This window comes from Augochlora pura, chromosome 11 (assembly GCF_028453695.1).
Source record: "Augochlora pura isolate Apur16 chromosome 11, APUR_v2.2.1, whole genome shotgun sequence".
NCBI classification, from domain to species: Eukaryota; Metazoa; Arthropoda; class Insecta; order Hymenoptera; family Halictidae; genus Augochlora; species Augochlora pura.
Window position 1 is genome coordinate 12927384 of NC_135782.1, and position 24762 is coordinate 12952145.

At 37.3% G+C, this 24762-nt stretch overlaps 1 protein-coding gene across 1 annotated transcript in view; it reads left to right on the top strand.

Moving 5' to 3' along the window:
• The window catches only part of Tet (tet methylcytosine dioxygenase-like), a 220543-nt gene that overhangs the window by 13850 nt on the left and 181931 nt on the right, over nucleotides 1–24762 (top strand). The window contains exon 2 of the mRNA XM_078194910.1: nucleotides 17569–20436. Within this exon, the coding sequence (XP_078051036.1) occupies nucleotides 19324–20436 (1113 nt within the window). The 5' untranslated portion in view covers nucleotides 17569–19323. The remainder of the gene's footprint in view (nucleotides 1–17568; nucleotides 20437–24762) is intronic.

Below are 24762 nucleotides of genomic sequence, written 5' to 3' on the forward strand. Positions count from 1 at the left end.
GTTTAGGTTATGTCTAGGATTAGGCTTATGTGCCTAGATTAGGCCGGGCCTGGGTTATGTCCGCGAGGCGCGGGGCCCTGAATCCGTCGAACACGGCGATGCCGGCATGCGCTCGGACGGGAACGCGTGCATTGGTGGCGGTCGCGCGTACGAATCGGCCGGCGTGTGCGTGGCCGCGTGTGTGCGTGGGACCTTGAATCAAGCAGCCTTTGTCGCGAGAGCCGAGCGCGCGCACCCGCGCCCGCTCGCCATCACGAGGTCGGCGAAAGTGTACCCGAAGCTTTTTTACTCGGAGTGAGCCGCCGCTCTCTCTCTCTCTCTCTCTTTTTCTCTCTCTCTTTCACTCTTTCTTCGTTTTCTTTTTCTCCTCCTTCTTCTTCTGCTTCTTCGTCGTCCTCCTACCTCTTCGTCTTCTTCTGCCGCTGCTCGTCGAACTCTCCTCCTCGCGTTTCCTTTTTTCGAGGTAGCGAACAACGGGGCGCGGGGTCGGCCCGACCCGACCCGACCGGCCAGGCCGCCGACACCGCAGGCCTCTCCGACAACCGCCATTTTTGCTTCGTCGTAATGCCGGAATTAGCACGACTCTCTCGCGGTCGCGCAGCGTTCCGATTAATGTTAATTAGGTGGACGAAACTCGTTACTTAATTTCGTACGGAAAATTCTACGTGTCGCGCGAAGTGACGTTCGGTACCAGAGGAGTGTTAATCCTTCACAGTCGATTCTATTTTAATTCAAAATTGAAAAGATGGTTTCCGGTCTACGGAATTCCCATTTTTATTTGACATGATTTATTGCTATTTATGTCTATTGACAATATTTATAATGATACACGGTTTTTTAGTGCTCGGGTGGAAACGGTTAACACCGTACACTCGCCATTGTTCTTTCTTTTGGACAGGAATGTGTATTGAAAGTTATATTTGCAGTAGTTCATTCAGTCAATGTCACTAAATTGAGACGACCAATATTTTCAAAATTTAACGATAATAATAATCGTAATAATGGTAAATTAGGTAAGCTTGAAATAAAAACCCTGTGTAGACATTTTTATAATTTTATTGATTTTTAAATTGCTATTAATATTTTATTAATCACACCGCTCTACCCCTTTGCAATTTTTCTACCAATATCAATATATTTCTTTGCTTGGAAAATGTTATATGAAAAAATTAATGAAGAAGAATTTAACTCTACAATTTATGATTTATAGAACACATCTTTTATTTTATTTATTTTATCCATTTCCATATATTTAATTTATTTTTTAATCCATTTCTATAGTGAATGCCCAGAGACACGTGACAGAGTAAATAACGAAAAAGAGTTTTGTCCAGCTAATACCTCGATTCACGCCACAGCGAAAATCTCTCGCTCTCTCTCCCTCTCGTAGAAAAAAGTAACCCGGGTTATCGTGTGTTTGCTCGGTCCGCGGAAACTGCGATAAGAAACGAGCCTAACTGCCCCCCCCCCCCCCCCCCCGCGCCGCCGGCCAGCACCGAATATAATTATTCTGGACCCCCTACGACTACGAGCGATTTTTTGCCGGTTTCGGGCACGATGAATGGCGGCCGGGCCTTGCTTCCTGATTCTTCACCGCTAATGGATTTCTGGTATCTAATCGGCGGAACGTTTTTGCGGCCGCGTTACCGTCCACGGAATTAGCGTTCCTGCCCTCCCCCCACCACCACCACCACGGCGGCCGTTTACGATACACGCCGGTTGATTTAGTGATCCCTTAACCTTGGATGATGTACTCGGCCGCGTTGCGCAGACAGCCGCTCGCAGACAGGTTCAATGTCGTATATGGAAATTCGTTATTTTCATTACCCGGCTGATTTATGTAATGCAGACTGGCGCGCACAAAGCTCTTACCTTCTTCAAAGACCAGTTGAACGGTTGCCAAACGGTTCAAGACGGACCACGTTGGGGAGGGGGGTTTCGTTCGCGCGGACGCGATTTTTGACTGCCTGACACAAAGACTCGATGCTACCTGCTGGTCGATACTGTAGTTACGGGACGGAGCTTCAATAGCGTTGGGATCCCAGAGATTTTTAATTTATTCATTTGTAGATCAATTTTTATTACGATTAATATTTTTGAAGCTAACATCCTACCAACCTTATTTATTAATATTAATATTTTACTAAAATTGCTATTAAAATTTTGTTAAAAGTACCCATTTCGTTAGTATATCTCACACTGATTAATAGAATAAAAATTGACCTAGAAAACAATTTATCATAATTTCGAGTAACACAGTCTTGTTCTAAATTAATGGAATTGACTCAATGTTTGGTTACGTATTTGGGGATAGAGAAACTATGGTTGGACTACGCGACTTGAAATTAGTTTTAAGCACTGGTGCAACTTCAGGCACTTGCCCCTATATCGCAGTCATTAAAAATGCGGAGAGAAATCTTCGGGTCCTAAGGTCACATGCACTTGACTATTTATTGTATTGATAAATTTAATCGGTACAATGCAGGAGTCACATGGTCGTGACCTTAGATGTAACGTATCGTGTGACAGTAATGTATAGAATAGTTATTTGTCCATAAAAAAGCTTCTTCTGGCTAATACAGGAATTATATTCCAATAATCGGTCGCTAGGAACTTGTGAATTTATACGGGGTGACTCTAAAATTTGGCAGAAATAGCGTTACTTTAAAGAAAGGGAGCACGAAGATAAAGTGTTAACTAGAGTATAATAAAAACACGAAAATAATATTCTAATAATAGGTCATTAAAAACTTGTTAATTTCAAAAATATACAGGGTGATTCTAATAATTTTGCAGAAACAGCGTTAATTTAAAAAAGGGGGAGTATGAAGACAAACTGTTAACCAGAATATAACAAAGACACGGAAATAATTTTACTACGATAAATAAAAATATACTGGGTGACTCTAAGAATTTTGGAAAAATAGCATTAATTTAAAATAGGGAGCACGAAAACATATAGCGTTAACCCAAAGACTATAAATATACATAATTACAAAATAGTATATCAATAATCGGTCACTAAGTACATGTAATCTCTAAAACTATACAGAGTGACTCTAAAAATATAGTAAACTAATCGTGACTAGAAATTGTACATAGATAGTGTTAAACTAAACAGTAGTATGAAGAGTTATTATTAACGAAAAACTAATGAAGATACAGACACAATATTGCAATAATCCTTTTTTTAATAACTTGTTAACTGTTTTAATATACAGGGTGACTCTGAAAATTGTGAAAATGTAACATTATTCTAAGGGAAACAACACAAAATATACGGCATTGACTAATGAAACTATAAAAATGTAGAAATAATGTCACAATAATTAGTCTCTAGGAACTCCAAAACTATATAGGGTGGTTTAAAATATTGTACAAATATGCCATAGCCTAAAAAACAGCATGCGATACAGCGTTTACAAATGTAACTATAAAGATAAAGAAATAATATTCCAACTGAATATTTTTAAAGACTTGTAAATTTCAAAAAATATATAGGGTGTCTCTGAAAACAGTGCAAATGTAATATTAACATACAAGAATAGCGCAAATAATATTAACATACAATATACAACTATAGAGGGTGACTAATAAAACTATAAGAAAGCAGAAATAATGGTGCAATAATTACTCATTAAAACCATGTAATTTTTAAAACTATACCGGGTGACTAAATATTGTACAGACCTAATGTTAAACTAAAAGAGAAGAGCATAGATATTTAATTTTAACGAAAACCCGATAAAAATAGTGAAACAATATTTCAATAACACGTCTCCAAAATCATGTAAATTTTAAAAATATACAGGGTGACTACGAATTATGCATACAATTATGCATACATCATGCATTGTTAAACTACGCAACGGTATAAAGATTTAACATTATGAAAAAGATGATAAAAATGCAGAAGTATTATTCCAATACTCCGCCTCTAAGGTCATGCGTATTCACAAAAATATACCGGGTGACAGGGTATTTTGCATTCATAATATTAAACCAAAAAAGGCATAAAGATTCAACTGTTACGAAAAACCAATAAGAATACAGAAATAATATTTCAATAACGCGTCTAAAAAAAGATATATATTCTAAAAATATATAGAGTGACTAGGAATTATGCATACATATTGTTAAACTACACAACAGTATACAGTTTTATCATTATGAGAAGGACAATAGAAATACATAAAAATTATTGCAATAATCCGTCTCTAAAGCCGTGTATACTCGAAAACTATACCGGGTGACGAGAAATTCTGCATTCATAGTTTTAAACTAAAAAAGGAGCGCAAAGATTTAATTTTCACGAAAAACCAATGGAGATATAGAAACAATATTATAACGATCCGTCTTTAGAACCATGTAAATTCGAAAAATATACAGGGTGACTAGGAATTATGCATAATGCTAAACTATGCAATAACATGAAGTTTTAATTTTATCAAAAAGACAATAAGATATAAAGAAACAATATTGTAACGATCTATCTTTAAAAGCTTGCAGACATTAAAACCATATTGGGTGACTAGGAATTATGCAAAGGCAATGCTATACTATGCAATGATTTAACTTTCACGAAATTGTATTAATAATTGTGATTATCACGAGAAAACCGATAAAAATAGAAGGGGTTAAATGAATCGCGGATAAATCCAGCGTCCGAATGCGACTTTTGTCCTGCTGTAGCCGCGATCGGGACCAGGCCGCGCCGTTGCGCCGCGAGAGGAGAGAACAGCTGGCGCCTCGCGGCGTTGCATTTTCGTCGAATCAACGATTTCGTAGGCCCGCTTTGTACGCGCGCAGAAAAATTCAATACGGCGGGCAAACGTAGCCGCGAGAATGTAGAAGAGAGGACAGAACGGAGCGACACGCCGGCCGACGGACCAACGAACGAACGAACGAAACGAAACGAAACGATATATCCCGTCGTCGTCGTCGTCGGATTCTTTCGTCGGCGGAACGCAGGACGCCGGTTCCCAGAAGCCGCGTGTGCAAGCCCCAGCTGGCCAACAGAAAGAGATCGGAGATTCCGCGCGCTTGGAATTAATATTAGACGGCGACGAGTTGCGCGCCATCGAAAAAACCCGAGCTAACGAAACGTGTGCGCGCGCTCGTTTCCACGCATATGCAAGCGTCCAGAACGAGAGAAAGAGAGAGAGAGAGAGAGAGAGAGAGCTTTTGTGCGCCGATATTTGTCGGCACACGCTGCTCTAACTACTCCGCTTCGAAATAATTACGGGTTCCTTGGAATCGGAGAAACACATCCGCGGAAGAGCCATATTTATTTTTTCTTGGCTCATTATTTATTTGGGTGTCGATTGTATATGCGTAATTCCTGGTCACCCGGTATGATTTTAATGTCTGCAAGATGGATCGTTACAATATTGTTTCTTTATTTTTTTATTGTCTTTTTGATAAAATTGAAACTTTATGTTATTGCATAGTTTAGCATTATGTATGCATAATTCCTGGTAACCCTGTATATTTTTCGAATCTACATCGTTCTAGAGACGAATCATTACAATATTAGTTTTATTGGGTCTGTCGTGAAAATTAAATCTTCCTGCTCCTTTTTTAGTTTAACACTATGAATGCATAATTCCTAGTCACCCTGTATATTTTTAGAATTTACATCGTTCGATAGACGGATCATTATAATACAGTTTGTGTAGCTTTATTGGTTTTGTTGTAAAAATGAAATCTTCGTTCTACTTTTATACATTTTTCACTATGAATGCCTAATTATTATCTACCCGGTATAGTTTTGGTGTCTGCGAGATTTATCTGTAAATTTCTAGAGACGGATCATTGCAATATTGTTTAAGTATTTTTATTATCTTTCCAATAACGTTCAAACTTCATGTTATTGTGCAGTTTAACCATTTTTATGCATAATTTCTAGTCACCCGGTATACTTTACGTGAAATCTACTCGAATATTTGAATATTAGTGACGTAAGATGTTTAAGATTATAGTTAATTAACTGATATTTTTTTTATTTCGAACAATATTTATAATTGTTTCAATATTTATAATTAATTTTGTCAACAGTTTACTACTTTTTTCAATATTTAAGACGTAAAAAGTCATATCTAATACATTAGCAGTTTTTTATTTGAAACTATATTTATAATATATCATGTTGTTTACTATTAGATTATTTATGATCAATATAGTTATTATCAGAGATAATTTATTTATCCTATATAGTATTTTGAACTGTCACAGAATTCGAGGAAATAAACCAAACTGATAATTTGTTTAAATGAAATTCTATAAAACGAAAATTATTAATTACTTGCTTATTTGATAAAAGAATTGTGATAACATATTGACAGTAACCTATTGTAATTTTAGCACGATATATAATTTTAGTAAAATATCAACATTAATATACAATTTTAATAGGATATTAATTTCGATAAATATTTTTGTTAAAATATTGATATTAGTATATAATTTCGATAAATATTTTTGTTAAAATATTGATATTAGTATATAATTTTAATAAAATACTAATGTTGACATATAATTCACAGCTAACTTGCTTCATAGCAATTTTACAATTTCTTTCACCCGTCTTTTTAACATGTACAGATCACATTTTCAAACATAATTCATAAATTTCGTAAACGTTGCCTTCGCCACTGTGATTCAAATACACTTATATGTCGATAGAGCCCAAGCTTTGTCTGACAATTTTGCTTTTTCAAAGTCAAAATAGTGCTCGAGATTTTTCGAAAGTTTCGCGTACGGAAATATGAATTTTGGCCAGCTTTTTACAAAGACAGACCACCGCGCTATGCTTTTTCAGCGCGTTCATCGGTTCTCGTCCCGAAAAGCACGGCCACCCGTACGACGACGCATTTCCAAATTTCGTCTCGTCATCGTTCCGCGGCGTCTTCTTCCGCACCCTGTGCTATCGATCCACGCTCGCTCGATGGAATTCTCGCCCCCGGATCGGAAAACTCATCCGCGCATTCTTCGTCCCGTACGGGGTGTCCCGAAAATTAGCAACCGGAAACTGGCTGTTCGTTAGGCGTGCCACGAGCGATAGAGCCGTTCGTTAAATATCTGATAGAAATCCGACGACATTCATGCCAATTAACAAAGTTAGGAATCGTTGATAATCGTTATTAAAATTGATGTTAGTAATGGAATTGTTATTACTGATAAAAATAATGTTACCGATAAGACTGATACTATTGATAACGTTGAAGTCTTTAATAAAATTTATGTTAGTGATTGAGAGTGGTGTTACTGACAAAATTGATATTATTAATAACATTTGAGTAGTTCAAAATAATGAAATCGTTAAAAACTAATAAAAGAGATTAAATAGTGAAATTGATATTGTTGTTGAAATTGATGTTACTGGTAAAATTGATGCTCTTGATAAAATCGATATTATTAATAAAATTGATATTATTAGTAATATTGAAAATAGTGGTGAAATTGATATTATTAGTAAATTCGATATTATTGATCAAACTAATATTACTCATAACATTGATATTACTGATATATTTTATATTATTGATGACATTAGTATTATTGATGTCATTGATAAAATTAGTAACATTTATGTTACTGATAACATTGACGTTGTTGATATTACTAATAAAATTAGTAAAATTGTCTTTATCAATCAGTTTATCATCACTGATAAAATTTATATTATTAATAAAATTGTTACAATAAAATTGATATTATCAACGAAATCGATATTGCTGAAACAATTGATATTACCGATAAATTTGATGATACTGATAGGCTATATATTGTTGATAACATTGATGTTGTTGTTATTACTGATTAATTATATTATTGAATTAGTAAAATTGACATTGCTGATGAAATTTGAATTGATGATGGAATTCATATTGATAATGAAATGAATATTGGCGATAACATTGACATCGTAATTGAAATTTATATTATTAATATTACTGGTAAAGTGACTAAAATTGATAAATCTGATATTAATGATGTTATGGATGAAAATTACTAAAATTGATATTATTGATAAAATTTTTACTGATAGCGTTCATATTGTCACTAAAATCGATATTTCTGATAAAATTGATTATAATAATAAATCTGATACCGTTAACAATATTGATGTTAATGATATAATTCACATTATTTATGATAACGATAAAACTGCCATTATTAATGTTAACGATAAAATTGGTATTATTATTAATAATTATAAAATTGAGATTGTTCTCATTACCGATAAAATATTTATCACTTAAATTACTGATAAAACCAATATCATTGACAAAATTGATATTATTTATATCACTGATAAAACTGACATTATTAATGTTAAAGGTAAAATTGTTATTATTAATACTAATTATAAAATTCGTATCGCTTGCATTACAGATAAAATATTGATCACTTAAATTACTCATAATATTAATATCACTAACAAAATCAATGCTACCAATAAAACGAAATGTTACGTACAAAATCGATGCAATTAACGAAAGGAGTGAAATCAGTAAAATCGCTAGCCCTGACAAAATTACCAACGCTATCGGTCGGTAGCCACCGTCGAAGCCGTCGAGAGACGGCCACGAATCGATGCAGCGTCATCGCAGCAAAATCCGAGATCTCTTCGCCGCGAGAATACATTTTCGTCTCGCTGTGAGGTCCACTCTCGGAATCGCCGCGATCCAATTGTTCCCCGAGCACTTTCACGTCGAGTCGCTCGGCGAAGCTAGAGGACTTTAATTTATATGAAGCGCTCCTTCCAGGGAGCGCGCGCGCGCGTCGCTGCCGGAACGATAAAACAGCTCGGCAGAAGTTGGAAAGTTTCGCGTCAGCCCGGCAAGATGGACGCCGATACGCGGACCGATCGATTTCAGCCACGTTTACCGGGCAACTCCGGCGACGATTTATACGCACGCGGCGAGAGCGACCGCGGAAGCCATCGCCTGGCCCCGCGGATTACTAACTCGCTTTCGATCGCGGACGGTTGCCAGGTGGACGACGTCCTCCTCCCCGATCTTTTTTATCGGTAGACTTAGAGATCCGAGCGCCGGCTCTAACAGGGTTACTATCAGCAGCGCCTCAGCCAGTTCCGCGACCTTTAAAGACTAAAGTTCGCGGCATTCGGTCTAGACTAGATTTATGCTACTCCGGGAAAGTTCAATCGCCCGTGGCCTGCGTGCACAGGTGGTGTTTCGACATCGGTGCCATCGGTGCCCCGGTCGCCGCCACTGGGACCTCTATAACCTCAAAAATCTGCTTTTCTGGGCTACCAAGGATGCTCTTCTAACCTACAAAGTAATAAAGAATATAACCTTGATATAACCTAAAAAATCTACTTTTCTAACTTACAAAATAATACAGAATAGCACCTTGACATAACCTAAAAATATGTGCTTTTCTAGGCTACGAAATATGCTCTTCTAACCTACAAAATAATAAAGAATAGAACCTTGACATAACCTAAAAAATCTGCTTCTCTAGGCTATGAAGTATGCTCTTCTAACCTAGAAAATATGCTTTTCTAACCTACAAAATAATACAGAATATAACCTTGACATAACCTCAAAAATCTGCTTCTCTAGGCTATGAAGTATGCTCTTCTAACCTAAAAAATATGCTTTGCTAACCTAAAAAATGTGCTTTTTAAACAATTTTACAAAAATTTCTTTAATTTTAATTTTTATTTCTGGTTAATTAACCCAAATTACGGTTATCAGAGCTTCCTTCTGAATTAGGTTTCCAAGTTTTACAATCATAGATAATCTTTTAATTCTTCGGTAGCAGAGGATCGTCTCGAATTGTTGGTAGTTGGGGTTGGTTAGTTCTCTTAGGAAATAGGTAAATAATAAATAAAATCAGGTTGCAGTAATTAACCGTGGAGTGTACTTTAAGCCTCGTTGAATCGACCGCTTCATCAAAATTGGAGGGTCCACTCCGGCCAACCCTCGTTCATACCTTCAAATCCCCACCCCATCGTCAACATATGTATACAATGTCCAGGTGGCCGAGATACCCTAATTTCATCAGCAGAGTCTTCGTATCTCGCTACACGTCTTCAACTAAACTGTACCAGACAAAATTCATACTTCCACGACTTATTCACATTTTATACGATTTATTTATATAATTTGTACAATTTATTATTTATACAATTTGTACAATTTATTATTTATATAATTTGTACAATTTATTATTTATATAATTTGTACAATTTATTATTTATATATTATTTATACAATTTATTATTTATATATTATTGATATATGATATTATTTATATATTATATATTCTACCCTGCAATTATACGACATTATTATTTATATATATAATTTACACAATTTTAAATTCTGTACAACTTATTTGCACTTTGTAAAATGCATACAGTTATTTCTATTATGTAAAATTAGCTTCTTCTGTATAAAATTCATTTAGCCATTCAGACTGTATAATTAATTTCCACTTATACAGTTCATTCATTTGTACTATATAAAAATAATTTATACTGTATAGGATTTATTTATCCATGCTCTATAAAATTAATTTGTGCGGTATATAATTTATTCAAATATACTCTATCAAATTTATTCAATCATATTGTATAGAATTCAGTAATACTGTACAAAATTAATTCGTACTACAGTAAATTAATTCTTACAATATACAATTTAGTTGTACTGTATAAAATTCATTCGGACTGTATAAAAATTAATTCGCACTGTATAAAAATTAATTCGCACTGTATAAAATTTAGCCGTATTTTATAAAAAGTCATTTGTACTGTATAAAATTTATTCATACTGCATAATAACCATTCGTACTGTATCAAATACATTGATACTATAGAAATACAATTCGAGCTGTGTAAAATTCATTCATACTGTATAACAGTCATTCGTACTGTGTAAAATATATTAATACCGTAGTCGTTTAATTAATGCTATATAAAATCCATTTATACTAAACAAAATTCATTCATACTACCCAGAACTCATTCGCACTGCATAAAACTTCATTCGTGCTCTATAACGTTCATCCATACAGTATAACAGTTGCTCACACCGTACAAAATTCCCATCCTCTCCATCCCCCTCATAAAACATCAAAATCTTGCACATTTCATCCATCCGCCCCCTACACATCCCAGCAGAGTCATCTCCACCACCACCGCCCACCGTAAAACGAATCAAACCAGTACCGGGACATCTATTCCCCGATATTTTCTGATCACCAGAGAGCGGACTCCGTTCGGCCGGTTTTCTAGGTCACACATAACCCTCTTTGCATCTTACCTGGACACAGTCGGCGCGACCAGTTCCCAGTGCCGAAAGGTCCCGGCGATCAAGGTCGCGCCACGTGTCGGCGCGGAAGCGCGGGAAGAAGAGGAGAAGAGGAGAATATCCTCTCGCGCTGCGGTGTGATACCGCGCGCGCGTGCTCGCGCCCGAGCGAAAGTGCAAACGACAGTGCAAGTTCCCAACGATAGCGAAAGCTCTCTCTCCGGCGGGCGCACACAGCTGTAGTAAAGCTATTAGAGAGAGTTTTGCGGCTGTGGCGTCACGGACCGGTGGTGGTGGTGGGGGAGAGGGGCTGGAAAACCGTCGCCGCGTCCGTGAGAGACAAGCGAGAACCGTTCGTCTCTAGCCTGTGCGCGCGCGCGCGTCCATGCGCCCGGCATTATGTGCATCTGCCGGCTGTGCTAAACGCGCCGCGTCCAAGGCGCACGCGAGTGTGTGCGAGCGATACGCGCGCGCGCGCGGGTGCATCGAGTGACGCGTGTGCAGATCTACGGTGTTACACGAGAGCCGAGAGTTTCAGCTTTGTGTACAGTACGTACTACGAACGCGCCGGGAGAAATTGTGTGTGTGTGTGTGGGGGGGGGGGGGGGGCGGCACGGCGGGGCGAAATGCCGGTCGATATCTCACGGAGGGCCAACATCGGTTTTCGACGACGGCTTCGAACCTCTTCCGAACAACGAAACGAGTAATCGGCTCGCTACGTCGAGGGGAGTCGATCGACGGCAAATTAGCTGCGCGGAGAAGAAATTGGGGGAGAATTTTCTGCCGAAACACGGCCGAGATCCATCATTTCTCCCTCGATTAACGCTAAAGACGAAAAACGATTAACAAAAATTCTTCGATGAGAATTAACGATCAGATGGAATTTGTTGTAATTGTTTTAGAAACAATTTATGGGGTATTCATATTAATTGTTTTTAATTAATATTCAATATTCAAATATTTAATACTAAAATATTTAATATTCAAATATTTAATACTAAAATATTTAATATTCAAATATTTAATATTAAATGTTAAACTTGTTGTTTGATCGGTAGTGGCAGGTTTTGGTTTGAATATTTTATTTATTATTCATGCAAAGTGGTGTACTTGTAGTGACGCAGTCGATTAATTACTAAATTATAGTAGGAAAATTTGTCGGATGAAATTTACTTTGTCTTAAAAAGGCTGTGTTATAGTGATCACAGTTTTTAAATAGCTGGATATGCTTCCGAGATTTCAAGGTGATCTTGGTTTTATTTAACGGAGTTGTGTATATTTTATTATGTATACTGGTAGCGCGTTTAGAGGTCAGCTCATTGACTTAAATGTTTTTGTCTTTGAACGATAAGTTGCAAATAAATTACACATATATAAATAATATATACATTAAATTAAATTGAATTATACACATATGGTACAATTACTATAATATATGATATAATTACTATAATATATAGTATAATTACTATAATATATAGTATAATTACTATAATATATAGTATAATTACTATAATATATGATATAATCACTATAACATTAAATGGTAAAGTTATTACTATAATAAGAATTATAATATACTACCGCAACTGACTAATATATCAAATTATATAAAGTGAGAATATTATAGGTTAGAAAAACTATTTTAAATTACTAGCCTGCCGAAAAGATTATCGATGGAAGAATCGAAACGATTTGAAATTTGTTTGAAAAATTCGTGTACAAACGGTATTTGAATTGTTAATGTTTATGGGGAAACAGTTGCAGCGAATAATTAATAATTATCTTAGAAATGTGTTCTGCGATGTTCATTCTAAATACGGAGTTTCTGTAGCAAGATAACATCGAACGCGAGGCAATTGCATTCTTATCAGTGATTGGGTAATGGAAAGTCAATTTTGACGAAATGTTTGATACGTGTGACACAGGGTGTGTTTATTCCGGAGGTCGGCCGCGATATGTATGCTATAGTGCTCCCTGAAAGTAATCGTTCTTTGCTTCCAGTTACATTATAATATAGGGTAATATAGTAATATAATAAAAAAGTACCCTAACATCATATAATAATAAATAGTAAAGTAATATAATATAATAATAAGTAACAACATAATACAATAATATGTAATACAACGATATTAATACTGTATACTATACTATACCATACTATACTATATTATACTATATACTATACAATACTATATTAATATTATTGTGGAGCACAATAATAAATAATACATTAATATAATACAATAATAAATAAGACAATAATCTAACAACATAACGAAGTAAGAAAATGTGTATAGATTAATACTCTACTTTTCTCTAAACAGTGTAAATCTTTCTACATTAATAAACAAAAATGTTCAACCTACAGAAACAATTCCATTAAAGTTTTAACGAAATATTAAATTTTCCATCGAGATCAATTTTTCTTTCTTCTATAACACTAGTCACTAATTATTTATTTAGTGATATTTACATTTCTCCATAAAGATAAACAAGCAAGAATTTATTTAAATTATTAGAAATTTTAAATTGCAATGCACTTTCATCTATTATTATTCTTCAGTGTAGAATGACAAACTAAATTAACCGAATGTCTATAAATATTTATACATATAATAATAATATATTGACATGAACAGATTATAGACTATGATAATTTATAGACATTATGTAATAATAATGTATACACATTAAAAGATGATAGATTACAATAATTTATAGACATTACACATTTATTTCTATATTTATATTATTATTATTATTCAGACATTACATTATATATTCATTTATAATTTTACATTTAATACTACATCAATTATATTGCATATGTTTAATTATAAATGATATAAGCATAAATATCAAATTAAATATAAATACACGAATAAATATAAATAAACATATACTGCTCATAAATTACATACATCATATATATGGACCGTTTATTTTGAAAGTGGTATATGTTCATTTTTTCTTGTTTCGAGAAAATTAAAGGTTAACATATCTGCTAATTAAAAAATTTAGGTCAATTATATGAAGTCTGGCAATGTTTCTACTGTTTTATCAATACGCAATTTGATTATGTAAATTTGTTTTAGACGTATTTCACTAAACTGTTGTATATTTACGGGCTGCAAATGGACTTACACCACTTTCAAAATTAGACAATTCTAAAAATCGTTTAATTTCAATTTTGAAAAATGACCTCAATCGAAATTTTGAGTATAAATAATGACATGACATAAAATAGAAGTAGTATTTTTAATTTTAGACGTTAATTACATTGTTAAAAATACAAGATATTGATAGTATTTACTTATGCTCTGCATGTGACAGTGTTTCGAAACATGCATGATGCACCGGAGGTATTTATATACCTTATGGTAATAACTGCTTAATGTCTTTATATTTTTCATAAGAAAAAGGCCTGGCATCTTGGTAAAAGGCGTCAGGGCGATTTTTTCAAATTTTAGTGGTCTTCCAGGACGTGTAGGTAATAAATTTATAGTTTTCAATTCTTTGTTCTTCATCGATGTTTTATATAAAATAGTGTATGATGCACTTTTGAGAAACCTCAGCCAACGTATTTGCAACCAATTTACCTGTTCTCCGTTATTTTTTTTTGTCTGTTTTTTAATCGCATTTTGAAGATTTTTTATTGAAACGAAATTCTCTCGTCTCATTTCTTCTAAAATGAATTTATTACGTTGACATGTAATATGACACGTAATATAAAACAAATGTAAAATAACAGGCTACTGATCGGCAACCATCTGCTAAGCCACCTACCTCTGAATTGGACGTACACCACTTTCATAATCGATGATTATGCAATTTCATTTACTGACCAATTTTAAATTGTACAAAACATGGGAATTTTTAAAGAAACTAAACCCGGACTAGTTATACATAAAAAATTTAGATCAAATTAAGCATGAATTACGTGATATCTCATTTTTTTCAAAAATGGACTTACACCACCTTTAAAATAAACGGTCCATATATTTTTTTTCTTTTTTCACGAAATTTATTTGTATTCAGATAATTGTTAATTGCTGCACGAGTCAGAAAATGTATAAAATGAAATATGTAATGGATAAAACGGTTAGCTAGTTATCCAGGTTATAGAAAATGGAAGTCGGAAGAAATATTTTGATATTCCAGTTGAAACGGTTCCAACTGCAAAAAGGGTTAAGATCGATGCCGCGCATCTCGGTTCGGTCGGCACACGAACAGAGAGAGCCCGGGATCGTAAATAGCGTCGAGTGAAAGGCAAGAGAGAGAGAGAGAGAGACCGCGAAGAGCTCGTAGCCATCGTCACCGGCTCTAAGCAGCGTGAATGAACCGTCCCGGGGACTAGGGCACAACATTCGCGGGTATCAAAGCGAGCGAGTAGGTGTGCAGACACGCCGAACGTAATAGTAACCTTGGCTTAGCGATGGTCACGTTATGGTAACGTCTATGACACGTTCCCACGTATATAGTCGCGTGTCACGTTCCCGCTTACGATCGGCTCACGTGACCGCCGCGCCGCGCCGGCGAAACAGGGGGGAGAAGGGTTCGATAAATCAACCACGCCGCGCCGGAGACTTTTCTTTACCTTGATATCATTTCTTTTTTTAAATCGCCGCTACGCGTCGCCGTGCACCGTGAAAAATTTCGACCGGATTTTGCACGAACGAACACACTGGTCTTCTATCGGAGAAAAAAATATTTAACCACCCCTTGGAATGTTTCTCGACAATATTTTAACGTTCGAATTTGAAAGAAAATTTCTTATATTATTTAAAATTTTTATTTTTATATTCGTCCCTTTAATAGTTTTTAACAATTTTTAACGGTTATTTATTCTGTGTTTTTATAAGTTTTAAACAGAATTTGTTTTATTGCATCAAATTGTTTGGAGGGTTTTTCTTTTAATTTGATTTAATCAAGTTCTTTCAAATTTTAGATAAAATTTATTTCATTGTTTAGAAGTATTAGGAACGATTTAGTATGAAAATTGTTTTTCAAACGGATTTAAAATTTAAACAAAGTTTATTCTAGCGTTAGCAAGCTTTTAAAAAATTTTTAACACGAAAATTCTATTTCGAGTTTGTCCAAATTTTAATCAAAATTTGTTCCTCCCTCTGAATGTTTTTATAAAATTTCAATGAAATTTGTTTCACCCTCTGAATGCTTTTGGAAAATTTTAATTAAATTTGCGCCTCCCTCAAAATGCTTTCATAAAAATAAAAATCCATAGTAAAGGTGTCTGAAATTTTAAATAAATTTTATAGTCTTCCCTCTCCCCCCTCCAGAAAGATTTTAAACAATTTTTAACGCAAAAAATTTTTGATTTCAAATTCCAAATTATAAACAAAAATTTATTCTACCCTCTGAGAGCCTTCAAAAATATTTTCAACGTGGCAAACCAACTTCCAAATTGCCAAAAATTATAAACAAAAATTATTCTCCTCCCTACCCTTTTGGAAAACTGTTAGCAAAAAGACTGCAATGAAAATTTATTATTAATTCTTCCAAGGCTTTAAAAAAAGTTTAATAGACACGATTAATATTCTTGAACAATATCAACGAGTTAACTTTCTCAATGATAATTGTTTAATTTTGTTATATTATTTGACACGGTTATCACTGTTAAACAATATCAACGAGTTAACTTTCTGATAATTGTTTAATATTGTTAAAGTATTTAATATAGTTGACACTGTTAAACAATATCAACGAGTTCAATTTTCTCAACGATAATTGTTTAATATTGTTAAATTATTTAATACAGTAGACACTGTTAAACAATATCAACGAGTTAACTTGCTTGTCAATAATTGTTTAACATTGTTAAATTATTTAGTACGGTTGACACTATTAAACAATATCAACGAGTTCAATTTTCTCAACGATAATTGTTTAACATTGTTGAAGTATTTAGTACGGTTAACACTGTTAAACAATATCAACGAGTTAACTTTCTGATAGTTGTTTAATATTGTTAAATTATTTACACGGTTAACACTGTTAAACAATACCAACGAGTTAATTTTTCATTTATTTAACCGTAGCGAGAAATAAAATATATAAACAGTTTAAACGAACGTGATTTCGAAAGTTAGGTTAGGAAGCTTCTGTTTTGGGTTGTGCGGCGCTATTCATCCTTGCATGAGAGAGAGAGAGAGAGAGAGAGAGAGAGAGAGAGATGCAGACGATGACGCAAGAAATTTCGTAACAGCACGCTAATAATAGACAAGACAATTAACAAGCGACCGTTTTCTTATCTGTTCCAGATCGTACAAATCAACCGCCTTCTAACAAGCCACATTAACCTCAAGTGATTTCTATTTTCTTACGAATCGCGAAAGAAGTAATTAGTGTGTTTATATCGACGATAACGAAAAGAGAGAGAGAAGAGTAAAACGACGAGAAAGAAGCTTACAAGACAAACAAAATAAATACAAATAAAACAAAACAAAACAAATAAAACAAAACAAATAAAACAAAAGAAAACAAAAAAAGCAAAATATTCCAAGAGCTTAGGGTTCGCGAGAGCTGACGAAGGGTTTAAGAGCTATAGTATCTAACTAGTGTACAAAGTATATCTGAGGATAAGGGAAACCGCGGGAGGGGTAGAAAACGTGAAAAAAGAAAGAAAAATAACTAAAAAGTCCGCCAGTGCCAAATCGAGAGAGATAGAGAGAGAGAGAGAGAGAGAGAGAGAGAGAGAGAAACAAATAACAAAAGGAGTTAAAAAACGGGATAAAAACGATTGTTGTACATTAAGTAAAGCTAACAAGAAAAAGAGAGTTCGAGAGAGAGAGAGAGAGGGAGCGAGTCTGTGGAAGACAGGAATAGAACAGGAAAACATCGCGCGAAACGACAAACCGTAAACCAAAGAATCTACCATTTCACCTTTTTTCTTTTTTTTTCTTCTACTAATCAACTCAGCAAAGTAACGATACTCAAACTAACTCAGTGGACGGCGGAGCGAGATTAAATTAATAAGAAATTCCGGAGTAATAGCAAACTTGAAGAAGAGTAGAGCAGAGGAAATCGAGCGCAACAATAGTTCGCGCACAGTGGAACCGGTGTTTTCTAAGAGGTGCACCAACGTGACCCGCCGCAACGTGATCAAAGGGGTACAAGTTAGGGGGTCTTCGAACGATCCATCACTTTTCTTTCGAGAGGACTGACCGAAACCAGTCCCCGCCCATCCGGAGCCCAGCGTGAACGCGCGCGAGAGAGAGAAAGAGAGAGAGAGAGAGAGACAGGGGACTCGCGCGTGATTACTCCCAGAGAAACCGATCTACTTCAGTTCGTAGCCTAAACCTGTTGAGTACAAACGACAGAAATAGAATTATAGAGAAATTGAGAGAGAGAGCGAGAGAGAGAGAGAGAGAGAGAAACACAAAGCGAGTACGTGAGCGAACGAGCGAAAGGGACGAGTGATCGAGATCATAATAGAGGAGCTAGAAGGGGCGGAGCAGAGAGAGACTCAGGAAACCGACTTCTTTGGGGAGCACTAGAGGATTTCGGGAACTCGGAGGATTCACCGTGGAAGAAGAGCAGCCAAGGTGGCAGACCCGAAGGAAGAGGCAAAGCGTAGAGGGTCCAAGAAAGTGATTATCGTACGGAAGAGTCCGTGGCGACTAAAGACCTCGAGGGACCTCTGAGGAAGCAGTGTTTCTTTCGGAGGACTAAAGACAGTGTAGAGATCTCGGAGGACAGTGTTTAGGGTAATAGCCCGAGGAGGCAGTGGTTTAGTGTGTCCAAGAGTCAAGGAGGGTTTCGGGGAATAGGAAGAGGAGATAAGGAAGGCAAGTGTGCAGAGGAAGAGGGCGCAGCGTCGCATCATCAGCCAGGAGGCTGGGATCGGTAGTAGTCGGTGAATGATCGCGTTGCTCTCGGCCTAGGGTCGTAGAGCGCGTTGGGTGTCGTTTAGGGGTTGTGCCGCTTAGTGATCCAGTGCAACGAGGATCGGTGTCGCAAGGTAGCTGGACCTCCTGCTCGCAGGGGGCACTCGTCGCGATGACGTGGCGGAGAAGATGAGCGCCGAGGTCACGAAGGAGGTCGTCGCCTCCGAGAGGGTATCAGGCAGCCCTCCGGCGGCGGTAGCGACCTCGCCAGGTGGCTCGGTCGGGCCAGGTGATCCGGCGCGTCACCTGCCGCCGTTCAGCAGCTTCGCCGGGGACAACGCGATGGACAGCTCGACGACATTGACGACGCTACACCCGCAGGACGTCGGCCTAGGTCTGACGTCCTCCTGGGACTACTACGAGGGATTGACCGGCCGGCTGATCGACTCGCGCGGCGAGGTGGTGCTCGCCAGCCAGTACAGGCCGTGGGAGTCGAAGAACGCGGTCGGGGGCGGCGGCCCGCCCGGCGAAGGCTTGCCGAGCTTCGCGAGCCAATTCACCGCTCCGAGCGAAGCGGAGCCCCAATTAACGGCGCTCACGCCATTGTCGCCCGCCTCGATATCGCACTCGCCACCTGTCACCTCCGCGGTCGGCCTGCCGAGCTTCCATACGCTCGGCACGCCGCTGCCCGCCCCGCATCCGCACAGAGGCGCCGTAGGTTATCCGCTGGTGCCGGCCCCGGTCCAGGCCAGGGAGGTACCGGCCCTCCAGCAACAGCTACTCGACGAGAGGCACATCCAACTGCTCGGCTCGAGCCCGGTCCAGGCATTCCCGCCGCCGCCGCCCGGCCATCCCCATCACACCGTGCTCACCGTCGTCAAGCCCGACTATCCGCAGCTGCACCACGCCAACTTCCAGAACCCAATGTCCACGGTCCTAGACTCGTCGCCCACCTCCAGGCCGATCGGCATCGACGGCCGGAAGAAGGAGCGCAGAAAAATACGCGCCGGCTCCATGGAGTCCGAGGACAGCGCCGGGGCCGGGAACGTCGAGAGCTCCGGCCAAGTGGCCGCGGTCTCCTCCACCGCCAATCGGGGGCCGCATCACATGGGCGGCGGCATGACTGACGCCGACGGCGACGGCGGCCTCAGCGACAAGCCGGCCAAGAAGAAACGGAAACGATGCGGCGAGTGCATCGGATGCCAGAGGAAGGACAACTGCGGCGACTGCGCGCCGTGCAGGAACGACAAGAGCCATCAGATATGCAAGATGAGGCGCTGTGAGAAGCTCACCGAGAAAAAGGTTAGTACTCTAAAGATTTTTCTATTTTTCTCTTCCTATCGATTTCGATAGGATATTCCGTATCATCAAGTCGCTGGTCCCGTTTCATCGGCCACGTGGAACTGGTTCTCCGGACTGCTTGTCCGGACACTTTTGATACCATTCGGGTCGGGCCACCGTGTCTAGACACCATTGTATGGCACGGAGAACATCTGCTTGCGATTATTGAACATTTTCAATGTTAACCGACGCGTTGTTTCGCTTTCTATGGTCTTTTCAGTTTGGGATGTATCGTGACTTCGGTCTATATTATATACATATATTAATATTATATATTATATGTATTATTATTATATAATATATATTATATATGCAATATTATTAGTAATATTATACATATTATTATGACATATTATATATATTCTTGTTGGGGGATGAATTGTTAAGTTATGTCCGGCTCACAAAATTGCAAAATCTTTTCATCAGAAGCCTGACAAAACTCGCAAAAGAAAGATAAATAAGAAGGGTGGATTTTTCCTCAATTTTATAAAATATAAATTATTGTAATTGGAATTTAAGGGTAAAGGGTAATCTCTTTAATCGGATGAGGGTTGAAGGATCAGGATGTGACATGGTCATCATCAACTTCATGTTGTTCTATTTTTTATAGCTTTTTCACCTTAGAGTGCACCATAACCTCACTGTCATAGAAGTTTTGAAGAAAATCATTGCAATTTTAGGGGGGTGAATTGTTATGTTATGTCCGACTAGGAAAATTACAAATTATTTTATTAGAAATGTGGCAATATTCAGCTGAGGAGAATAAAGAGGTGGAAATGAATTTTTCCTTGATTTTTATGGAATATGGATCACTGTAGGTAGATCCAAGGGGGGTAGTCTCTTTAATCGGATGAGGGTTGGTTGATCAAAAGCTAACATTATCATCGGTAACTCCGTGTTATCAAAGTTTTATTTTCTATGATCTTTTCACTTTATAATGACGTCAGTCTCCTAGAAGGTCTGTAGGAAGTCATTGTACTAAATTGTTAGGTTATGTCATCCAACAAAATCACAAAATCATTTGATCAGAAATGTGTCAATATTCACCTGAAGAGAATAGAGTGGGGGTAAAGCCTTCAATTTTTATAAAACATATATCATTATAAATGAACCCAAGGGTCTTTATAACCTCAAAAGTAAAATAACTCGCGTCGTCTAAATAATAATTAAACACTTCCTTCCTAAACTTTAATTTTGAAAAATTCACGTTCCTTTTAAAAATAACGCAAAACTATCTCGAAATTCCAGAAACGTTCAAGTAAAGTAATAAAAATAGTAAGAGTCAAGTAAAATTGTAAAATTCGATATTTTCCGCTCGCGATGCGTAAAATTCAGGTCCACGCCGATAAGCGAACGGACAAAAAGAGAAAAAAAACAAAGCCGACCATTTCCTGTTGCGCCAGAACGGGCCGCCTCCCGCGCAGCAGCCCCGTAACCGGAACAATTTGTAAAAACGTGTCAATTTGGGGTGCGAGGGGTCGGGGGTGCGGTCGTGAAACGGGAACGAAAATGAATTCGCCACGCGACACAAGGTGGGCTCTCTCCGCTCGAAATTCGTGAAAATCCAGGTGCAGCGGCGATGGTGCGGTCGCCGCGCTAGGGAAAGGGTGTGAACCCGGTAGGGTAGGATAAACACCGGCGTTGCCGTCGTCACAGAGCGCCGCGTGTGCGAAATTATATATATATATATATATATGCAGAAAGAAAGAAAGAGAGAGAAAGAGAATCTGAACTTGGCCCCGATGCCTGAATGTGCCGAGAATCCCAGAGGGAAATACAGAAATACAGATAACCGAGGTGGTTTATTATTGTAGCGACATTGAATAGGGGGTTGGTGGGTTGGTTGACTGGCTCGTTGCCTCTCTGGCTGGCTGCATGTTTGGCTGCTCGCGCGCTTATAGCGACGGCTAAGAACCGTGCTCGATCAATTCAAACTAGGAAATCCTTTTCGATCCAATATTTTTGCTAGACTTTGATGTCTATAATTACCTTGTTTATGAAATACAGTGATATGAATAAGAGTAGACTCGAAGCATATTTTATAGTTTTATTGTAACTTATATGGAATCTTATGGCAAATTTCGTATTTGTATATTTCTTATTGATGTATATATGTTTTTTATTAATAGCAGACGTTATAGTAATATTAAGAAATTGGTATTAATGTTAAAATTAATATTGGAAAATTAATATTAATAATAAAATTAATATTAGGAGACATGCTTTGTTTTTTTCATATTAAACATGAATATTAGGAAATTAATGTTAATATTGAAATTAATTTTAGAAATATTAGTTTTAGAATCAAAATATCACATATATAGTAGAAATATTGAGACATGCTTTGTTTATTCACATTAGATATGAATATTAAAAAATTAATGTCAATATTGAAATTAATTTTAGGAATATTAATTTTAAAATGAAAATATCACATATATAGTAGAAATATTTCTAGCGGTATCTATTTTTACGATGGAACTAGTTATTGTTGTTAATAACAAGGCTGTGCGAATAACAACAGTTTTCCAGTTTATATATAAACTTTAATTAAAAATATTGATTGCAACTCTTCTACGCGTGACTGAACCTAACATAGTTTTATAACGGAACTCAACTCTTTAGTCACGCTTTCGATCATTCAAATTAAAATTATATATAAATAATAGCCTAAATAGAAATATATTCCAACGATTTTAATTCACGTGACCATAAAAGACGATTAATTTCAAATATTCCAAACAGATATATTTATAAAATCAATTACATATTTATTATAGATTTATATATTGTTTAGCAGAGACTATTACATTATTGAGTGCATTATTAAATTATTAATCACATTGTTACATTGTTCAGTAGATTATTGCATTACTACAATGATTGTGTACATTACTATAGTATTAAGTATACTATTAAGTTATTGAATACATTATGAATTTATTGAGTATATTAATGAATTATTAAGTATTACATTATGAACTAAATTATTACTTTATTTAATACTATCAAATATATTATTGAATCATTGAATATAGTATTACGTTATAGACCATATTATTAAATTATTAAGTAAATTATTAAATTATCGAATCCATCATTACATTATCAACTAGATTATTCCTTACTACATCATCGAGTATATTATGAAATCACCGACCACATTACTACATTATCGACCATATTATTAAATTACTAAGCACATTACTACATTATTGACTATACCATTAAACTATCAAATACATCGCTGCACCACAAAATATATCATTACAATATTAAGCACACTATTACATCACTATTAACGATCAATGCAAGAATTTCTGTAAAACAAATCAAGTCCACTCCAGTTATATTATCAAACATAACAAATCGCAATAAACGGAACGGCATTTCCAATAGTTTCCGAACAAATGGCAGCGACCGATTAAGGAAAAGAAAAAGAAACAAAGCGGGTAGAAGTCGTCAGCCTGTGTCGCGCGGTTATTAGTAGCGATCGGGCACGATCCAGAAGTCGGGAGCGGTTGATAAGAGCCGTAGCTCGTTTCGAAAACTCGAGGCGCGGGGTCATTGTACCCCGACGCGAGTCAATTTAATGGCAAAGTCGCGAGGCTGCGGCCCGAGCGCGTAGCGCATCGGTGTCGCGCTCGTGTGGGTACGCCGACGCTTCTCTGTGTCGCGTCGAGAGAGGCAAAACACAGCCAACGCCGCGCGAGACTCGGCACTCGCAAGCAGCTCCGCTTATCGTAGGGCAAGTTCAAGGCTCGTCGCGGGTCATAATAATCGCGTATCGAACTCCGGCCCGTTCGGAAACAAACGTGTTGTTTGCCGCCGATACAAACCAACACCTCTACTCCTTGCCTCCCCCACCCACGAGTCGCGATAACCCCCTCCCGTCGATCGCTCCCCCTCCACTTGTCGCGCCGGCAATTAAGCATCGATTCCGTGGTTTTGCTCTCCTCGCGAATCCATTGTTCCTTTCCTTGGACTGAACACTTGAATCCCGTTGGAACAATGGAAAGTAGGACCGTCGACGGTGCTTTTCCCGTTCGCAACTCTGTTTAGATCTTTTCCTCGGATCTATTGGTCGCACGATGTATATTTCCGTGCGCGGTTGGCAGGCTTGGTGATCGAGCCCGCTGGCACCACCGATTCAGATGAATTAGGTTACGTTGGGCAGGTTATGTCGCGCTTGTCGGAGTTACGACGTGTGCTCTCCGTCATTCTCGCGATACGCTTTAGACCGCTTTTTGATGCGACGTGTGTCCTAATCTCAAAGACGCGACGCGA